This window comes from Ovis canadensis, chromosome 2 (genome assembly GCF_042477335.2).
Source record: "Ovis canadensis isolate MfBH-ARS-UI-01 breed Bighorn chromosome 2, ARS-UI_OviCan_v2, whole genome shotgun sequence".
NCBI lineage: Eukaryota > Metazoa > Chordata > Mammalia > Artiodactyla > Bovidae > Ovis > Ovis canadensis.
This window is the reverse complement of record NC_091246.1, coordinates 244,228,790-244,246,039: the sequence shown is the minus strand read 5'-3', so window position 1 is coordinate 244,246,039 and position 17,250 is coordinate 244,228,790. Positions and strand designations below refer to the sequence as shown.

The following is a 17,250-nucleotide window of genomic DNA, read 5'->3' as shown; positions in this document are numbered from 1 at the left end:
GTTTTGACTATACAGACCTTTGTTGGCAAATTTAGGGTGATATATCTGGCATGATCAGTCGTAGTTGGCTCTTTACTCTTCCAGTGTTATCTCTTGCTGCCTTGATATTTTTCTCACCTCTGTTACTTCTATGACTGACTCATTTTAGAAGTCACTTAATTCACGATATTTTCTCTGTTCACTGAGGAGAAATTAGATACCTCCACATCCACTAGTATGTGTTTGTGTAGCACCTAGGTACTTATCATGCTCTATTGTAGATCCTATTTCTTTGAACTGTAAGCACCTTAAGGACAAAAAACTATTGTTTTTAGTTCCAGCACATTGCTGGGCACATAATCAGTGATCAGTAAGTCTCTGTTTGAATTCTGCTTGGGTAACTAAGAAAAGGCTTGTAATAGTGGAAGCAACATTTGAACCAATTCTTAAAGGATGAGTAGGAGCTCCCTAGGTGGATAAGGAAAAGAAATTCCAAACCAAGGGAGAGGTTTATACAAATAGATGAGACAATGAAAGAAGTTTACAAGTAACTCGCAGAGCTTTCTAATTTCCACTTGGAATTTGAGATATAGGGTATTGTAGGATGTTATCTCCTGTTCAGACTGATGTTTGAAGCTGAAACTCCAATACTTTGGCCCCCTGATGTGAAGAGCTGACTCATTTGAAAAGACCCTGATGCTGGGAAAGATTGAAGGCGAGAGAAGGGGACGACAGAGGATGAGGTGGTTGGATGGAATCATCGACCCAATGGACATAGGTTTGGGTAAACTCCTGCAGCTGGTGATGGACAGGGAGGCCTGGCGTGCTGCAGTCCATGGGGTCTCGAAGAGTTGGACATGACTGAGCAACTGAACTGAACTGATGTCCTGTTCAGAGCCAGCCAGAGTAGATAGAATTAGGTGGTGGAATAAGAATAGAAAGCTGCTCCCTCCCTCAATTATATATCCAGAAGTTGAAAATTAGTCTTTCATTTGAATATGTGTCTGTTTGAGCTGTTAATTTCTCTCCGTGAACCTTTCCCAGAGGAAAGTGATTTTCTTCCCAGTCTCTCACTAAAGTTCCTTCTTGAGACATCTCAAACTTAAGAAAGTGGTATACTGAATTAAGCTGAGGGAAATGTGATTGAAATAGTGGAAAGCTCACTCTCCTAGGTAATCGAATTTATATGGAAGCATTACACCTTTTTGATTGATCTTGTAAACTGTTGAAAATATAAAGCATGTTGTCACATTATTGTCTGATGTGCTGGCCAGCAGGAATTGAACCTGTTGTAAACGTCACTAAAGGTTTTGAGTGCTCACCCTTGGTTGCTTAGAAACAGTTCTTCAATAAAGTGAGACTGGTTAGAGGGCTTCAGTTTCTCTGTAAATCTAAGCTGTGGGGTTTCCGAGGTGGCTCAGTGGTAAAGAATCTGTCTGACAATGCAGGAGACACAGGTTCTATTTCTGGATCAGGAAGATTCCCTGGAGGAGGAAATGGCAGCCCACTCCAGTATTCTTGCCTGGGAAATCTCATGGGCAGAGGAACTGAGGGCAACAGTCCATGGGATTGCAAAGAGTTGGATACGACTGAGTGACAGCACGCACACACTCAAATCTAAACTGTAGCTGAGATTCCTTTGTGTACTAAACTTCATAAGGCCTCTTTTGCTCTTTCCCTAAGTAAAATTGGAAGAGATTCACAAATTTAAGTCAACAACCTGTCCCATTCCTTGAGGCAATAATCTGTGGAAGAAAAGTTTCTAAAAGTATCTTATTAAGTAAGTAAGTGTTAGTCGCTCAGTTGTAGCCGACTCTTGGCGACCCCATGGACTGCAGCCCACCAGGCTCCTCTGTCCATGAAAATTTTCCATGCAAGGATACTTGAGTGGGTTGCTGTTTCCTTCTCCAGGAGATCTTCCCAACGCAGGGATCGAACCCAGGTCTCCTGCACTGCAGGCAGATTCTTTACCAACTGAACTACAAGAGAAGCTTATTAGGTGACTCTTACGAGAGAGTTGTCTACTTCTACAAAGTTGAAGTGAGAGTTGCCTTTGTATTTCTAAAATATAACGCATGGAAAGCTAGAATGAACTCAAGGCCTTATTGTTAAGTTTTAAAGCCATCAGGGGGCCAATATCTTCCCCTCTCCCCACTTGTCTACTTTTGTTGTTACAGAGTAAATATTGAAGACTCTCTAGCTCTCTAGGGATTAAGACTTTGCTTTCCAATGCAAGGGGTACAGGTTTGATCCCTGGTCAGGGAGCTGGGATCCCACATGCCTCACCACCACAAAACCAAAGCATAAAATCAATATTGTAACAAATTCAATAAAGACTTTAAAAAGGGTCCACATTAAAAAAAAAAAAAAAAACCTTAACATAAATATTGATTGTTAGAATGAAACTGAGACATGCTGGTTAGGGAACATTTGTTGGTTTGGTACATCAGTTCAGTACAGTTGCTCAGTTGTGTTCGACTCTTTGCAACATCACAGACTGCAGCAGGCCAGGCTTCCCTGTGCATCACCAACTCCCGGAGCTTGCTCACACTCGTGTCCAGTGAGTCAGTGATGCCATCCAACCATCTCATCCTCTGTTGTCCCCTTCTCCTCCTGCCTTCAACCTTTCCTAGCATCAGGGTCTTTTCCAGTAAGTCAGTTCTTCCCATCAGGTGGCCAAAGTACTGGAGTATCAGCTTTAGCATCAGTCCTGCCAATGAATATTCAGGGTTTATTTCCTTTAGGATGGACTGGTTTGATCTCCTTGCTGTCCAAGGGACTCTGAAGAGTCTTCTCCAACACCACATTTCAAAAACATCATTTCTTTGGTACTCTGCTTTCTTTATGGTCCAACTCTCATATCCATACATGACTACTGGAAAAACCATACCATACCTTTGACTAGACAGACCTTTGTCGGCAAAGTAATGTCTCTGCTTTTTAATATGCTGTCTAGGTTTTTCATAGCTTTTCTCCCAAGGAGCAAGCGTCTTTTACTTTCATGGCTGCAGTCACCATCCATAGTGATTTTGGAGCCCAAGAAAATAAAGTCTGTCACTGCTTCCATTGTTTCCCCATCTATTGGCCATGAAGTGATGGAAGCAGATGCCATCATCTTTGCTTTTTGAATGTTGAGTTTTAAGCCAACTTTTTCACTCTCCTCTTTCACTTTCATCAGTAGATTCTTTAGTTTCTCTTCGCTTTCTGCCTGAAGGGTGGTGTCATCTGCATATCTGAAGTTATTGATATTTCTGCTGGCAATCTTGATTCCAGCTTGTGCTTCATCCAGCCCGGCATTTTGCATGATGTGCTCTACATATAAGTTAAATAAGCAGGGTGACAATATACAGCTTTGACGTACTCCTTTCCCAGTCTGGTTTGGTACATAGGTGACAGAATTAGAATTTCTGAGAGATTTGTGATTGTTGTAGAGTATGGATTTCCCTGGGAAATGACTCTATCTTTAGGAAATAAATATATCTTTAGCCATGTTTACAAGAACCGAAGTGAGTCCTGGAGTTAGAATCAGGAGACTTGGGTTTTAGTGCTGTCTCTGAGCAAAGCATTTAACCTCTTGAACCTTCAGTCTTTCTTTTATAGAGAGTAGGAGATTGAGCCAGATGATCACTAAGATTCTTTATTTAATCTTTTGTTTATTGTGCATGCATGCTCAGTCACTAAGTCATGTCTGACTCTTGGCGACCCCGTGGACTGTAGCCCTCCAGTCTCCTCTGTCCATGGGGTTATCCCCACAAGAATACTGGAGTGGGTTGCCATTTCCTCCTCTAGGAGATCTTCCCAATCCAGGAATCAAATCCGAGTCTCCTGAAGCTCCGGCACTGGCAGGCAGATTCTTGATCTCTGAGCCACCTTGGAGGCCTTGGATTTATTACTATTTTCAAATACCCAAGATTAGCAGTGAGCCAAGTCAAGCTGGGCATTTAAATTTGGCAGATGGTAAACAGTAGCCATATGAGATAAGGATCCTTAAATCTATCTGTTCTACTCTTTTTTAAAAAAATTATTTTTGGCTATGCTGGGTTTTTGTTGCTGCATACAGGATTTCTCTAGTTGAGGTGGGCAAGGGCTACTCTTCCTGAGGTGTGTGGGCTCCTCACTGCAGCGGCTTCTCTTGTGGAGCCCTAGAGCACAAACTCAGTATTTGCAGCCTGCGGGCTTTGTTGCTCTGTGGCATGTGAGATCTTCCCTGACCCAGGGATTGAGCCCATGTCCCCTGCATTGCCAGGTAGATTCTTAATCACTGGGCCATTTAGAAACTCCCTGTCTGTTCTGTTCTTGTATGGTTCTGTCAGCATTAACTAGATTCTGTAGTACAGTTTCCAGGCTCTGTGTATGTGTGTGTGTGTGTTTAATGTGCCTGTTTTGAACTAAATCATGATAGTCCACACGTCTGGGCTGTTCCATCTGCTTAATGTTTCTGTGCACCAACCCTGATTGTGTTCAGACTTCCTCCTTGGCCTGCTTCTTCCAGTTTGCTCTCTGGATTCATGGTACAGAAATGTCATCCTCTTCCGTTTCTGACTAACTTTTTGGTAATGGTTGAGTTTTCGGGCCTAAGCTCTCCTGTTTTGACTTGTTTCTTCACTGTAACAACAATGATGAGTATTGCTTGCATTTACTGAGAGCTTCCCGTGAGCCAGACACATTATAAAGTGCTTTATTTCTGTTTGTGTCATTTAATCCTTACTACTGCCTTGTACTGCTAAGTATTGTTATGCCCACTTTACAGATTTGGTAACTGAGGCCCAGGAAGATGAAGTAACTTGCCTAGTGTTCACACCTGTAATAGAGCTGGAATTAAAATGGTAGTCTGCCTCCGAAGCTCATCTTCTTAAACTATATACTGTGTTTTCTTCATGATGATGATAACTATGATATGTTGAGCGTCTCCTAGGTGCTGGGGAATGTTTTTCCCACCTTTTCCTTCTGCATTTTCCAGTAGTCAGAGGTGCTATTGCACATGGTGTTCTTTTAGGCTAATAAATGTAAGGGCCAGCTTTGAAGGTATTTGACATTTCTTAGGTTGGAGCATTCTTCCAATGTAAAATTTCAATGTATTTTTCCTTTAATTCTTCCCAATTTTAAAGGTCAATATCATATTTTTTTTTACTACTATTACTAACAACTAGTTTTTGTCCAAGTGTACACATTTTTTTCTTACTGATGCCTTAGCATTGTCATTTTCTTATTCCTTGGTGGTGGTTTAGTCACTGAGTTGTGTCCAACTCTTACAACCCCAGGGACTGTAGTCTGCCAGACTCCTCTGTTCATGGGATTCTCCAGGCAAGAATACTGGAGTGGGTTGTCATATCCTTCTCCAGGAGATCTTCTCTAACCCAGGAATCAAACCCAGGTCTCCTGCATTGCAGGCAGATTCTTTTACCAATTGAGCTATGAGGGCAGCCTCTTATTCCTTACCTTTACTGTTTAATCAAGAGCAGATAATAGAGGGAATTTCTTGAAGGTCCAGTGGTTAAGACACCACATTTCCACCACGGGGGCATAGGTTCAATCCCTGGTGGGGGGACTAAGATCCTCATGCTAGGAAGCATGGCCACAAAATTTAAAAAAAAAAAAAAAAACAGATAATAGAGATAAGATAATGGGGAAAGAAGAGCAGTGCTAATGAAAGGCAAAGGGAAAAATCCAAATACTAGAAATCTTCCTGGAATCTGAGTTTGCAGAACAAAGATTTAAGCTAAAAGCTCATTTTCAGGGGTAGCTGTCTTTTGTTAAAGGAATATTAGGGCTTTGACAAACACAGGATTTGACCTCACTAGCTTTAGTATTCTTATCTGATAATAAGATAAATAATATATTCTTCACAATTCCTATTTAGTTGTGGTGATAATTAAAGGATATAGACAGATAAAGCTCCTTAATATAGTGCTCAAAATTATTCAGTTCAGTCACTCAGTCATGTCCGACTCTTTGTGAACCCATGAATCGCAGCACGCCAGGCCTCCCTGTCCATCACCAACTTCCAGAGTTTACTCAAACTCATATCCATCGAGTCAGTGATGCCATCCAGCCATCTCATCCTCTGTCGTCCCCTTCTCCTCCACCTTCAATCCCTCCCAGCATCAGAGTCTTTTCCAGTGAGTCAGCTCTTTGCATGAGGTGGTCAAAGTACTGGAGTTTCAGCTTTAGCATCATTCCTTCCAAAGAAATCCCAGGGCTGATCTCCTTTAGAATGGACTGGTTGGATCTCCTTGCAGTCCAAGGGACTCACAAGAGTCTTCACCAACACCACAGATCAAAAGCATCGATTCTTTGGCGCTCAGCTTTCTTCGCAATCCAACTCTCACACCCATACATGACCACTGGAAAAACCATAGCCTTGACTAGATGGACCTTTGTTGGCAAAGTAATGTCTCTGCTTTTTAATATGCTATCTAGATTGGTCATAACTTTCCTTCCAAGGAGTAAGCGTCTTTTGATTTCATGGCTGCAGTCACCATCTGCAGTGATTTTGGAGCCCAAAAAAATAAAGGCACTGACGCTGTTTCCACTGTTTCCCCATCTATTTCCCATGAAGTGATGGGACCAGATGCCATGATCTTCGTTTTCTGAATGTTGAGCTTTTAAGCCAACTTTTTGACTTTCCTCTTTCACTTTCATCAAGAGGCTTTTTAGTTCCTCTTCACTTTCTGCCACAAGGGTGGTGTCATCTGCATATCTGAGGTTATTGATATTTCTCCCAGCAATCTTGATTCCTCAATATTATTATTGAATTTAAACAGGAAGAAAAGTACTACAAGTTGTTGTTCAGTTGCTAAGTCATGTCTGACTCTTTTGTGACCCCATGAACTTTAAGCCCTCCAGGCTCCTCTGTCCTGGGATTCCCTAGGCAAGAATACTGGAGTGAGTTGCCTTCTCCAAGAGATCTTCTCAACCCAGAGATCAAACCCACATCTTCTGCATTGACAGGTGGATTCTTCACCATTGAGTCACTAGGGAAACCTGAAGTATTACATAATATCTTACAAATGTTTATTTCAGTTTTACTATTTTAGTGAGCCAGATTTTCGGATATATTTCTTTTTATTTTTAGAAAAAGTCTATTTAGTTCTAAAATATTGTCTCTAATGTTATTAATTCCCAGTACACAAATCTCATTCTGCTCTGAGTGTGCTCTCACAGATAGGAGATACAGTTTTAGGGCAAGCAGTGAAGAGTCAGAATGGTCTGATTTTGAGGCAAGCCTGTCTAGAACATACCTTTGAACGGACTTCTGCTCCTATCAGCCTGCTTATGCATAACCCTGATGTTTTTTGTGTGATTAAATTAAAATTAAATTGAAGTCTTTGGTAGTCTCGCTTCGTGACTGGGAGTCTGGAAAGTTGTAACCCAGCTCAGTGTCAGAAAAAGTAGGTGTGGACTTTCAGGGCTGTGCCTCTCAGCAACTAGAATGTGGTTGGCAGTCTCCTCCCCTTCCTGCCCTGGAGCTCTTCACAGTGTGCACTCTGGAATGACAGGCATTCCTGTGTGAAGAGAGCCAGGGTGAAGACATATTTGTGAGAACCACCAGTGCCTGGTCCGGGCGGGATACAGGGAAACAGAAACTCCCGTAGATTAACTGACCTGGTGCCGTGTTCTGATGTCTGGCGGTGACACTGAGAGAGGAGTGCACGACCCCTCCTTATGTGGATTTATCATTTAAGAAAAGTTTGCTTTGGTCCGGGACAATTTGCTGTTGTGAGACACTTCAGACAACATAATCATGGGGCAAGCTGACATCTCCAGACCGGTAAATCCAGATGGAGTTGGTGAGTAATAGAAGGCAATAAAACAAACTCTTGACAGAGGCAAGGCAGGTTTACAGGTGAAGTTGAATATTTTATAGGAATTTGAGTGTGAGGATTTTGATGTTTTTAACTTTAGGATGTTTAATCACTTTGTGAAGAATAAATGAAGAAAAATATGTTAATTTTTCATTCAGTTATATTAATTTACAACTCATAGTTTTGTTTTACTTGATCCTTTTGGACTTTTAAGATAATATTGCTAGGAAACCATCTGTTAATTTCTTACCCTTGCAGAAAATAAGTGCTATAAGAACTCATGGTTGTTTAGAAATCAGTGGTATTTTACTGCTGTTTTACAGGACTTGAACTGTTGATATATACAGTGGTATAGAACTAGAGTTGTTGACTTCTGTAAACAGGACATGTTTTGTTTTGGTTTGATTTGTTTTTCTGGCCATGGCATGAGGGATCTTAGTTCCCGAACCAGTTCCACTGTGCCCCCTACAGTGGAAGCACAGAATCCTAATCACTGGACTGCTGGGGAATTCCCAACAGGACCATTTTTAAGATTTAAGTTAATGTTTGAGACTCAGTTGTACATTTTCCAGATAAGTCTCAAGCTTCTTCCATTGTGCTGGTGTTTCCGTTTCTCATAAGGCAACACTTGGTATAAATATTTCTGAAGTCAGTGCTATGCATTTGAAGTGTTATTGTCTCAGAAATAGCTGGAGACCAGGCTGATCATTGTAAGTGTAGCCAGAGTTACAAAGAATATAAGTGAAATGGAAGTTCACTGTCACTGAGACTCGTTTTCCTAACATTGTGCAGTTTTGTATAAGATGAAGATGGAAAGGTGAAAAAAATAGATTTAAGTGGATATTCATTAAAGGGTTGTTAACTATAAACAGAGTGGGGGAAAACCTGTGAATCATTTTTTGACATTATACTTTTTTAAAAAAAGGTTTATACCTTCTTATACCTTCTCTTTGATTTATGAAGCACCATAAAATATGTTCAGTCCCAGGCTACTTTTTTTTCCCCCAGAAATAAAAAATGTTAGTGACTTTAAAGAAAGCCATGAAGTGTGGGAACACAGGTAACACTCGCAAATATGTCTTGTGATTTAATGTAATTTCATTTCTAGAGGTGTGTTTTCCCCTGAGAACTTGCCAGATGAAATTCCTACAAAATAATTTTCATGTTTTATTGAAACTTGGGTACATCAGTTGCAAAGTAAGTGATTCAGCCACAGATTTTTAGAACTGAGATCAGAACTTGACTGACTTTACTTTGATCACCAGGGCTGAATCCATATCAATTCAGTAGCTCACTTTTTTTTCTTAATGAAATATTTTATAGGTAGAAAAGGGTATAGAGGAAAATATAAAAGACCCTCTGGAGCTTCTACTTATCTTAAGAGATAAAATTAAAAATGGAGATATTTCCTCCATCCCCTCTCTCTATGCCCACATTCCCTTATGATAGCATTTTGCTTCTTTGCTCCCATAGGTAACCACTCTCCAGAATTTAGTCAATTCCCTTTTGGGCCACTAAATTTTCCTGTGGTTTCTACTACAAAGATAGTTCTTTGTTAATAAGTCAGGATGTAAATCATGCTAGGCATTTATCTATGAGATGGAAATGAAAGGTCTTTGAAAAGCAAGATGGGTAAGCAGGTACTACTTACTAATGAGTGGTGATATTTATGCAGAATGCTCATTTAACATCTAATACTAGACAAAAAATTTCATCTCAGTAGATAAAATTCTTAATCTTTTCTGCCTATAAAAAAAGTAGGACTCATCATTCATCAGTTTTTCTGCCTACCAACAACCCTAATAAAAGATTTCTGAAGTAGGGATTTCCCTGGTGGCCTAGTGGCTACGGTTCTGAGTTTTCACTGCTATGATCTGGGTTTAATCCCTGGTTCTTGAACTGAGATCCTACAAGACGCACAGTGCGGCTGGAAAAAAAAAAAAAAGACCTATGAAGAAGAAATAGCGATCACTCGGGTACCTAACTAAGACTTTTATATTCTGAGTTTAATTTTTGGATTTTATTTCCTATTATCTATGTAATTCAAAGGTAACGATAAGCTATTTTCATGGACAGACTTAATTTTATCATTTATAATTCTATCATTTAGAATTCAGGATGTATTCTATTTGAGCAAATCAGGACCAGGTCTTGAAGGCTCAACATTGATGACTTTGAGGAGTATACCATTACTATAAAGTCTTTTACCAAACAGTTTCTTCATGAAATTTTAAAAGCATTTCAATGGGTAGGTGTCTGGTAAGAATATTTTACCAGAATCTTTGGAAAGATAAATGTAGAAAGTAAATTAAGAGCTAAGTCACTTGTTCAAAGTTCTCGGCCTGTAAGACAGTAGTTAGTTTTAAGCTTCAAACTTGATGGTACTGGGTTTGGCAAGCCAAATGATGCAAAAATAAACAGATGAATGTATTGATATCTTATTATTTTCAAGGCATTGTGAATGTGGCAGACTCTATGGGTATAATTCCTGTCTGTGCCTTTAAGAAGTTTACTTTCTAGTTAAGAATTTATAATATTGGGCTTCCCTGGTGGCTCATTGGTAAAGAATCTGCCTGCCGATGCAGGAAACACAGCTTCAATCCCTGATCCAGGAAGACCCCACATTCCGCGGAGCAACTAAGCCCATGCACCACAACTGTTGAGCCTGCGCTGTAGAGCCCAGGAGCTGCAGTTTCTGAAGCTCGAGCGCCTAGAGCCCCCATGCTCCCCAGCAAGAAAAGCCACCACAATGAGAAGCCCAAGTACCTCAAGTACCACAGCTAGAGTGGGCCCTGCTTGCTGCAACGGGAGAAAAGCCTGCGCAGCAACAAAGACCCAGCACAGCCAAAAACAAACAAACAAGTAAATCTTAAAAGAATGCAGAATATTAAAAGTAAAAGCTTTACATATTTTAAAATTTGTCTAAGACATATTCCATTTTTTAAAGTTGTTAGCCACCCATGGCTTATAATGGAAGTATCGAGGTGTTAACCAAGAAGAGTCTGCTTTCAAATAAATAACTTTGCAGGAGAACTCACATGCACATTTATGAGATGTTATGTAAAAACAAGTATTTTTACTGTAGGTTCTCTCTAACAACAGGTGAGCCAGTAGAGAATTTGAATTCTTACTCTGCAGAGTAAGAATTTATGCTGTGATGTCCATTCAAGGAAATAGTTTTCCTCAGCAGTTCATATTAAAAAAAAAATCCTAAAATGAAATATATCTATAGGAGAGGTCTGTAGGTTTACTGAGATAGGGGCTTTCCTGGCAGTCCAGTGGTTAAGACTCCATGCTCCCACTGCAGGGTAGGCGTGGATTCGATCACTGGTTAAGGAACTAAGATCCTGTAAGCCATGCTCTGTGGCCAAAAATAAAAATTACTGAGATAAAACTTTCAAATAATACTCTGTAATTCTCAATCAATGTAAAAGCTATTTCTGTGTTCATTGGAATCCTTTACTATGTTATCATATTAAAACAAACAGCTAATTATCACATATCCCTAAATTAGGCAGAAAGAATTTTAATAAATTCTACCCAGCCATTTAGTCTAGAGCTGCCCTTCTCTTTTTGCCTTTCCATTCCCCCTGTCTAGCTCTTTTTTTTTTTTTTGGCCCCAACATGTACCTTTCACTCACTAATTGCCCTCTCCCCCTTGCCACTTTTCCTCTGTATAAGGATCAGTTCAGTTCAATTCAGTCAGTAGTGTCTGACTCTTTGCAATCCCATGAATCGCAGCATGCCAGGCCTCCCGTCCATCACCAACTCCCAGAGTTCACTCAGACTCGTGTCCATCAAGTCAGTGATGCCATCCAGCCATCTCATCCTCTGTCGTCCCCTTCTCCTTCTGCCCCCAATCCCTCCCAGCATCAGAGTCTTTTCCAGTGAGTCAACTCTTCTCATGAGGTGGCCAAAGTACCAGAGTTTCAGCTTCAGCATTACTCCCTCCAAAGAAATCCCAGGGCTGAACTCCTTCAGAATGGTCTGGTTGGATCTCCTTGCAGTCCAAGGGACTCGCAAGAGTCTTCTCCAACACCACAGTTCAAAAGCATCAATTCTTCCGCGCTCAGCTTTCTTCACAGTCCAACTCCACATCCATACATGACTACTGGAAAAACCATAGCCTTGACTAGACGGACCTTTGTTGGCAAAGTAATGTCTCTGCTTTTCAATATGCTATCTAGGTTGGTCATAACTTTCCTTCCAAGGAGTAAGTGTCTTTTAATTTCATGGCTGCAGTCACCATCTGCAGTGATTTTGGAGCCCCCAAAAATAAAGGAACTGACACTGTTTCCCCATCTATTTCCCATGAAGTGATGGGACCAGATGCCATTATCTTCGTTTTCTGAATGTTGAGCTTTAAGCCAACTTTTTGACTCTCCTCTTTCACTTTCATCAAGAGGCTTTTTTCGTTCCTCTTCACTTTCTGCCATAAGGGTGGTGTCATCTGCATATCTGAGGTTATTGATGTATAAGGATATGCTGAATCAAAAGATATTATATTGTCATATTTTCCCTTCATTCCTTTTCCATCAGTATTTGATTCATTTTGCTCTTAAATTTGTTGTTGTTGGTTCTTAGACATGAAAATAGGAGTGGTTTGGGGAAAGGTGCTTTAGAAATAATACATTATTTGGAAGCAATGTCAGGAGATTGGTGGATAGACAAATTTTAATATAGTTATATAACAGTATTAACATAGAAATGAATAATAGATGGACTAATTAAAAATAAACTTCTTCCTGAGACTTGAAAGAACACTTGTCACTACTTGGTCATCAGAATTATCAGACGTCTCTCATACCTATCTAGACCTAAAAATAAATGCTTCTGAGAAAGAAGGAACAGGATTACTTTCTTCATGTGATGCAAGAATCAGGAGAAAGTGTAGGGGTCTGTCATGAACTCCTTAAAGGATTTTCTGTTGTTATTGAATGTAGAATACCAATCAAAAATTATTTTCTGAATGGCCCATTGTCACAATAATGTATTCCTTCTTTCTACTTGCTGGTTAATTTTGAGAGGTTTAAAGTTTTTTTCCATGAGAGAATATATTATCTTGCACCTCACTATAAAAACTTTCAGCTTGCAACTTTTATCAAAAAACTATACACATCCAATTTGCCAGAGTAAAGCACCATAATTTCTTGGTGCAATTATGGTCAAAGAACTGTTTTCCTAGAGCTGGAATCTCAGACCTAATTTACCTGCAGGTACAGAGAAAGGTACAGAAAAGAGCTGTCTTCTTGAGTGCTTTCCCAATTCTGTTTCCCAAAGGTCAGAACTATGCAGGATTTCCAAGGGAAGTTATGGACCTGTTGCAGACAAAGCCTGCTTTGTTCATTAGTGGCAAGTTTTGCCTTCTGTAATTTTGTTGCAGTTTTCTGAAACAGTTTTTTAAATCCAATAATAATCCTCTTTTCGAAGGCAAAAGCAAGTACAATAGTGTAAGTACCATAAATTAGTGTTCTCCATTTACAGAGTTCTAATGCTGTTAAAATGCTGTTAGATGGGCATAAAAGGAAATTAAACAGAATCATGAGATTATAAAAGTAATTGGTCACTATATATGTAAATCAGATCATTATGCTGTATTCCTTGAACTTAAAAAAAAGATAATTGGTGCCTCGTGATAATGGAGTATGTGTATCTCATTGCACAAAGCTATGTATTTTTAAGTTTTGGACAATAACTGATTATTAAAAGCTTTGTGGGTAAAAGGAGAATTTTATACACTTTAAATTCTATACATTTTTTAAAACTCAATAAGGTATAAGAAATAGAGCTCGAACTAAGACAGTCCCAGTAAGTTTGTTGCTTATTACTAAACCTAGTGAATAAAGAAGACTGTCTTGAAAACTAAGTTATCTGTCAACTGCAGTTGCCTGTGCCTTAACTTGGCTTCCAACTTGGATGACCAAGAATTGGTTGTAAATCCAATTCTAAAATGAACTAGGCTTACTGTTTAACCCTGTTTTATCCTTTATCTCTAGCAAGTAATGTAGGTATAATATGTATCCACAGCAACTAGTCAATGAATACTTTATCTGAAGATGAAAAGTACTAAGTAATTTTTTAATACTACTATACATTTGTTTAAAAATCACCTCAGAAATTCACCTGGATCAACTGAGCCTGAACTAAAAACATTGAGTTAAATACCAACCAGGAAAAAACTGAGGATTGAAAAGGAAACTGCTAGAACTCTACATAATACTACTATACATTTATTTAAAAATCACCTCAGAAATTCACCTGGATCAACTGAGCCTGAACTAAAAACATTGAGTTAAATACCAACCAGGAAAAAACTGAGGATTGAAAAGGAAACTGCTAGAACTCTACATAATACATAAGAAATAAGTCTAGGACTTCCCTCGTGGCCCATTGGTTAAGAAGGTGCTTTGCAGTGTAGGGGACACAGATTCAATCCCTGATCCGAGAGGATCCCACGTGCTATAGAGCAGCTAAGCCTGTGCGCCACAACTACTGAAGCCTGCACGCTCTAGGGCCCGCGAGCCTCAACTGCTGAGCCCGTTGGCTACAACTCCTGAAGCTCATGCACCTAGAGCTTGTGCTCCACAACAGGAGAAGCCGCTGCAGTGAAAAAGCCCACAGTGTACAGCAACTAGAGAGTAGCCCCCACTCACCGCACCTAGAGAAAGCTAGCACACAGCAACAAAGACCTAGCACAGCCAAAGAGAATGCATAATTTAATTAGTTAAATTTACAAAAAGAAGTCGATGAAATGTGAGGTACTACAACTTGAAGGAGGAAGTAAGTAGTTTAAACACTGGGGCACAGTTTCAAGATACTACTGAAGCTTCAAACTCCAGACTGTAATTTAGTTAGGTATCTTGCACTCCTGACCTCCACAGCTTTCCTAGTGGCCTGCATTAACGTGACTTCTTTGGAACACACAACCATAAAACTATAAGCAGCATTCTACACCCTGTTTTCTGGCAAACAAAGGGAAACAAGGAGGGAAACCACCTTCTTTTGGCTCTCATGGAAAACAGAATGAGACCATAAATACATTTTAAGTTCCGTAATTAATTTAAACAATGAGATACCTGAATGTGACTCCTGTATGTCTTCTGTGAAATTGACAATAGGAGGGAGATGGTTGTAAAATCAGAGTTGTTGAGAACAAATGTTTGGTTGATGTGCGAATTTGCTTATGAGTGGTTTCAAACTCGCGCTCTAAGTCCTTTATTTAGGAGTACAGAAACAATATTTGAGGTGTAATTGTATCATTAAAATTTTTAAAAATGGTTTCTAGACATCTGAATTATACTTTTTGTTGTATCATTTATTCATCCATCAGTTTTTCTTTCTCTCTTTTGTAGTTTTCTAAGTGGTGCAATTGAATTTTCTTCATGTCAGACAAAAATTCATAGTAAGAAACCTGAACAGTTTTAATGGATTCAAGAATGCTACGGAGATTAGTGGCTTCAATTAGCTCTAATCAACCACCCCCATCAAGGATTTGTGCATACTTTAAAATGCTTCATTCCACAGCTGAAAAGCTTACACCTGGTGAATTTAGATTACCATTAACTTTGTTCTCTAGCTTCATGTATCACTATTCCAGATACCAAAGAAAATGGCCTTGAGTGGTTTAATTTGCTTAATAGTTCAGACTGTGATTTTTACGTGGGAAATAATTCATTTTTATAGGAACCTAGTTTTCTATAGACAGTTGGTTTTTAATTGAAGTGAATTAATGAAAATTATATTAACATGATTGATGTAGCATAACATTAATAACACAAAAATATAAAGCTTTTTAGGACTTCCCTGGTGGCTCAGACAGTAAAACATCTGTCTACAATGCGGGAGACCTAGGTTCAATCTCTGGGTCGGGAAGATCCCCTGGAGAAGGAAATGGCAATCCACTCCAGTACTATTGCCTGGAAAATCCCATGGACAGAAGAGCCTGGTAGGCTACAGTCCATGGGGTCACAAAGAGTCAGACATGACTGAGCAACTTCACTTTCATTGTTTAGGAAGAGTTGTTTTCCATTGTGTATTTATGTATATGCTGGACTTTATTAAGTGTCATGAGCTCCCACTTTCAAAGTGAATTTGTTTTTGTTCCAATTATAAAAGCCATCCATGTTCGTTGTAAAGGAAAACACACACAAAAAAAATATAAGAAGCTAGAAAGGAGAAAAACAAATATCCCATAATCCTACCATCAAATGATGGTTACATTTTAGACTAGTTCCCTCCATTCTCCTTTTTAATGTGTAGTATAGTTTAGAGAATGTAATATGTAAACAATGTAAATGTAAATAAATATATACCATTGTTAACCTTCAATTATTAATTACTCTAGAAACCTAGTTTTAATAATTATATAGTTTTATATAAAATTTTAAGTTTATTTATATACCCATTGTTATACATTAAGATATTCACAGTTATATACCACTCTAAATAACACTGTCAGAAATAATATCTTTAGGCAGCTTCCATCTTCCAAAGCTGAGTCTACTAGATTTTTGTGTGAATGTTAATGAGAACTTAAGCTTTTTGATCCTGGTCCCTCTAGTTCTAAATAATACTTTGTTAGTTTTTGTTTTTGTTTTTTAAAGAAGAATATATGCCCAAATGGAGTTTAATAATGGGAGGCTAATACCTGTTTCATACTCTTCAAAGTTGGATTTAGGCAGATGGCTGAGTAGGTCTTTCAAAAGAATGTTATTATAAGTCTACTTTCAGTCAGCTACCTTCCCTTCTTGGGAATATTCTTGAATGTAAGTAGGGAAGGCTTGACTGGCTAGCTCTTGCTGCTGCTGCTGCTAAGTCACTTCAGTCGTGTTCAACTCTGTGCAACCTCATAGATGGCAGCCCACCAGGCTCCCCCGTCCCTGGGATTCTCCAGGCAAGAACCCTGGAGTACGTTGCCATTTCCTTCTCCAATGCATGAAAGTGAAAAGTGAAAGTGAAGTCGCTCAGTTGTGTCCGACTCTTAGCAACCCCATGGACTGCAGCCTACCAGGCTCCTCCATCCATGGGATTTTCCAGGCAAGAGGACTGGAGTGGGGTGTCATTGCCTTCTCCGGGCTACCTCTTACTACCATTTAATTACTTAAAGATCCTACTCTTCATATGTAGGACATTTGATGGAATGAAGTTTTTGTGAATTCCCTTTGGTGTCAGTATAGTTGACTTTGGGGGAAAAGAGATGATTTACCCCTTTCCCTTTTCGTTAAGAATGATTAATCTGCTTCTCTTTCTTCTTTTTCTGAAATCTTTCATGCATGAGAAAGATTCCCTTGATTCAGAATTATTTCTTTCAGCAGGCAAAGAGTACATGGGAATAACTTTATCAATACTTCATTTTAATCAGTTATAGGCCTTACTTTTGAATAATGGCTAAAAGTTGAGTTTCTAGAGCACTCTCAAACTAGTCTCCTCTAGAAATGCCTAAGAGTGTGACTTCAGAGTCCTCTCT

At 39.3% G+C, this 17,250-nt stretch overlaps 1 protein-coding gene across 7 annotated transcripts in view; it reads left to right on the top strand.

Moving 5' to 3' along the window:
- Window positions 1-17,250, top strand: part of PHACTR4 (phosphatase and actin regulator 4) — a 103,839-nt gene that overhangs the window by 48,641 nt on the left and 37,948 nt on the right. Inside the window, exon 1 of one of the 7 annotated variants that reach the window (XM_069578857.1) lies at window positions 7,477-7,769. The exons of the other annotated variants lie outside the window; for them this stretch is intronic. Within the exon in view, the coding sequence (XP_069434958.1) occupies window positions 7,724-7,769 (46 nt within the window). The 5' untranslated portion in view covers window positions 7,477-7,723. Of the gene's footprint in view, window positions 1-7,476; window positions 7,770-17,250 lie in introns of those variants that run through there. 7 annotated transcript variants of the gene reach the window in all.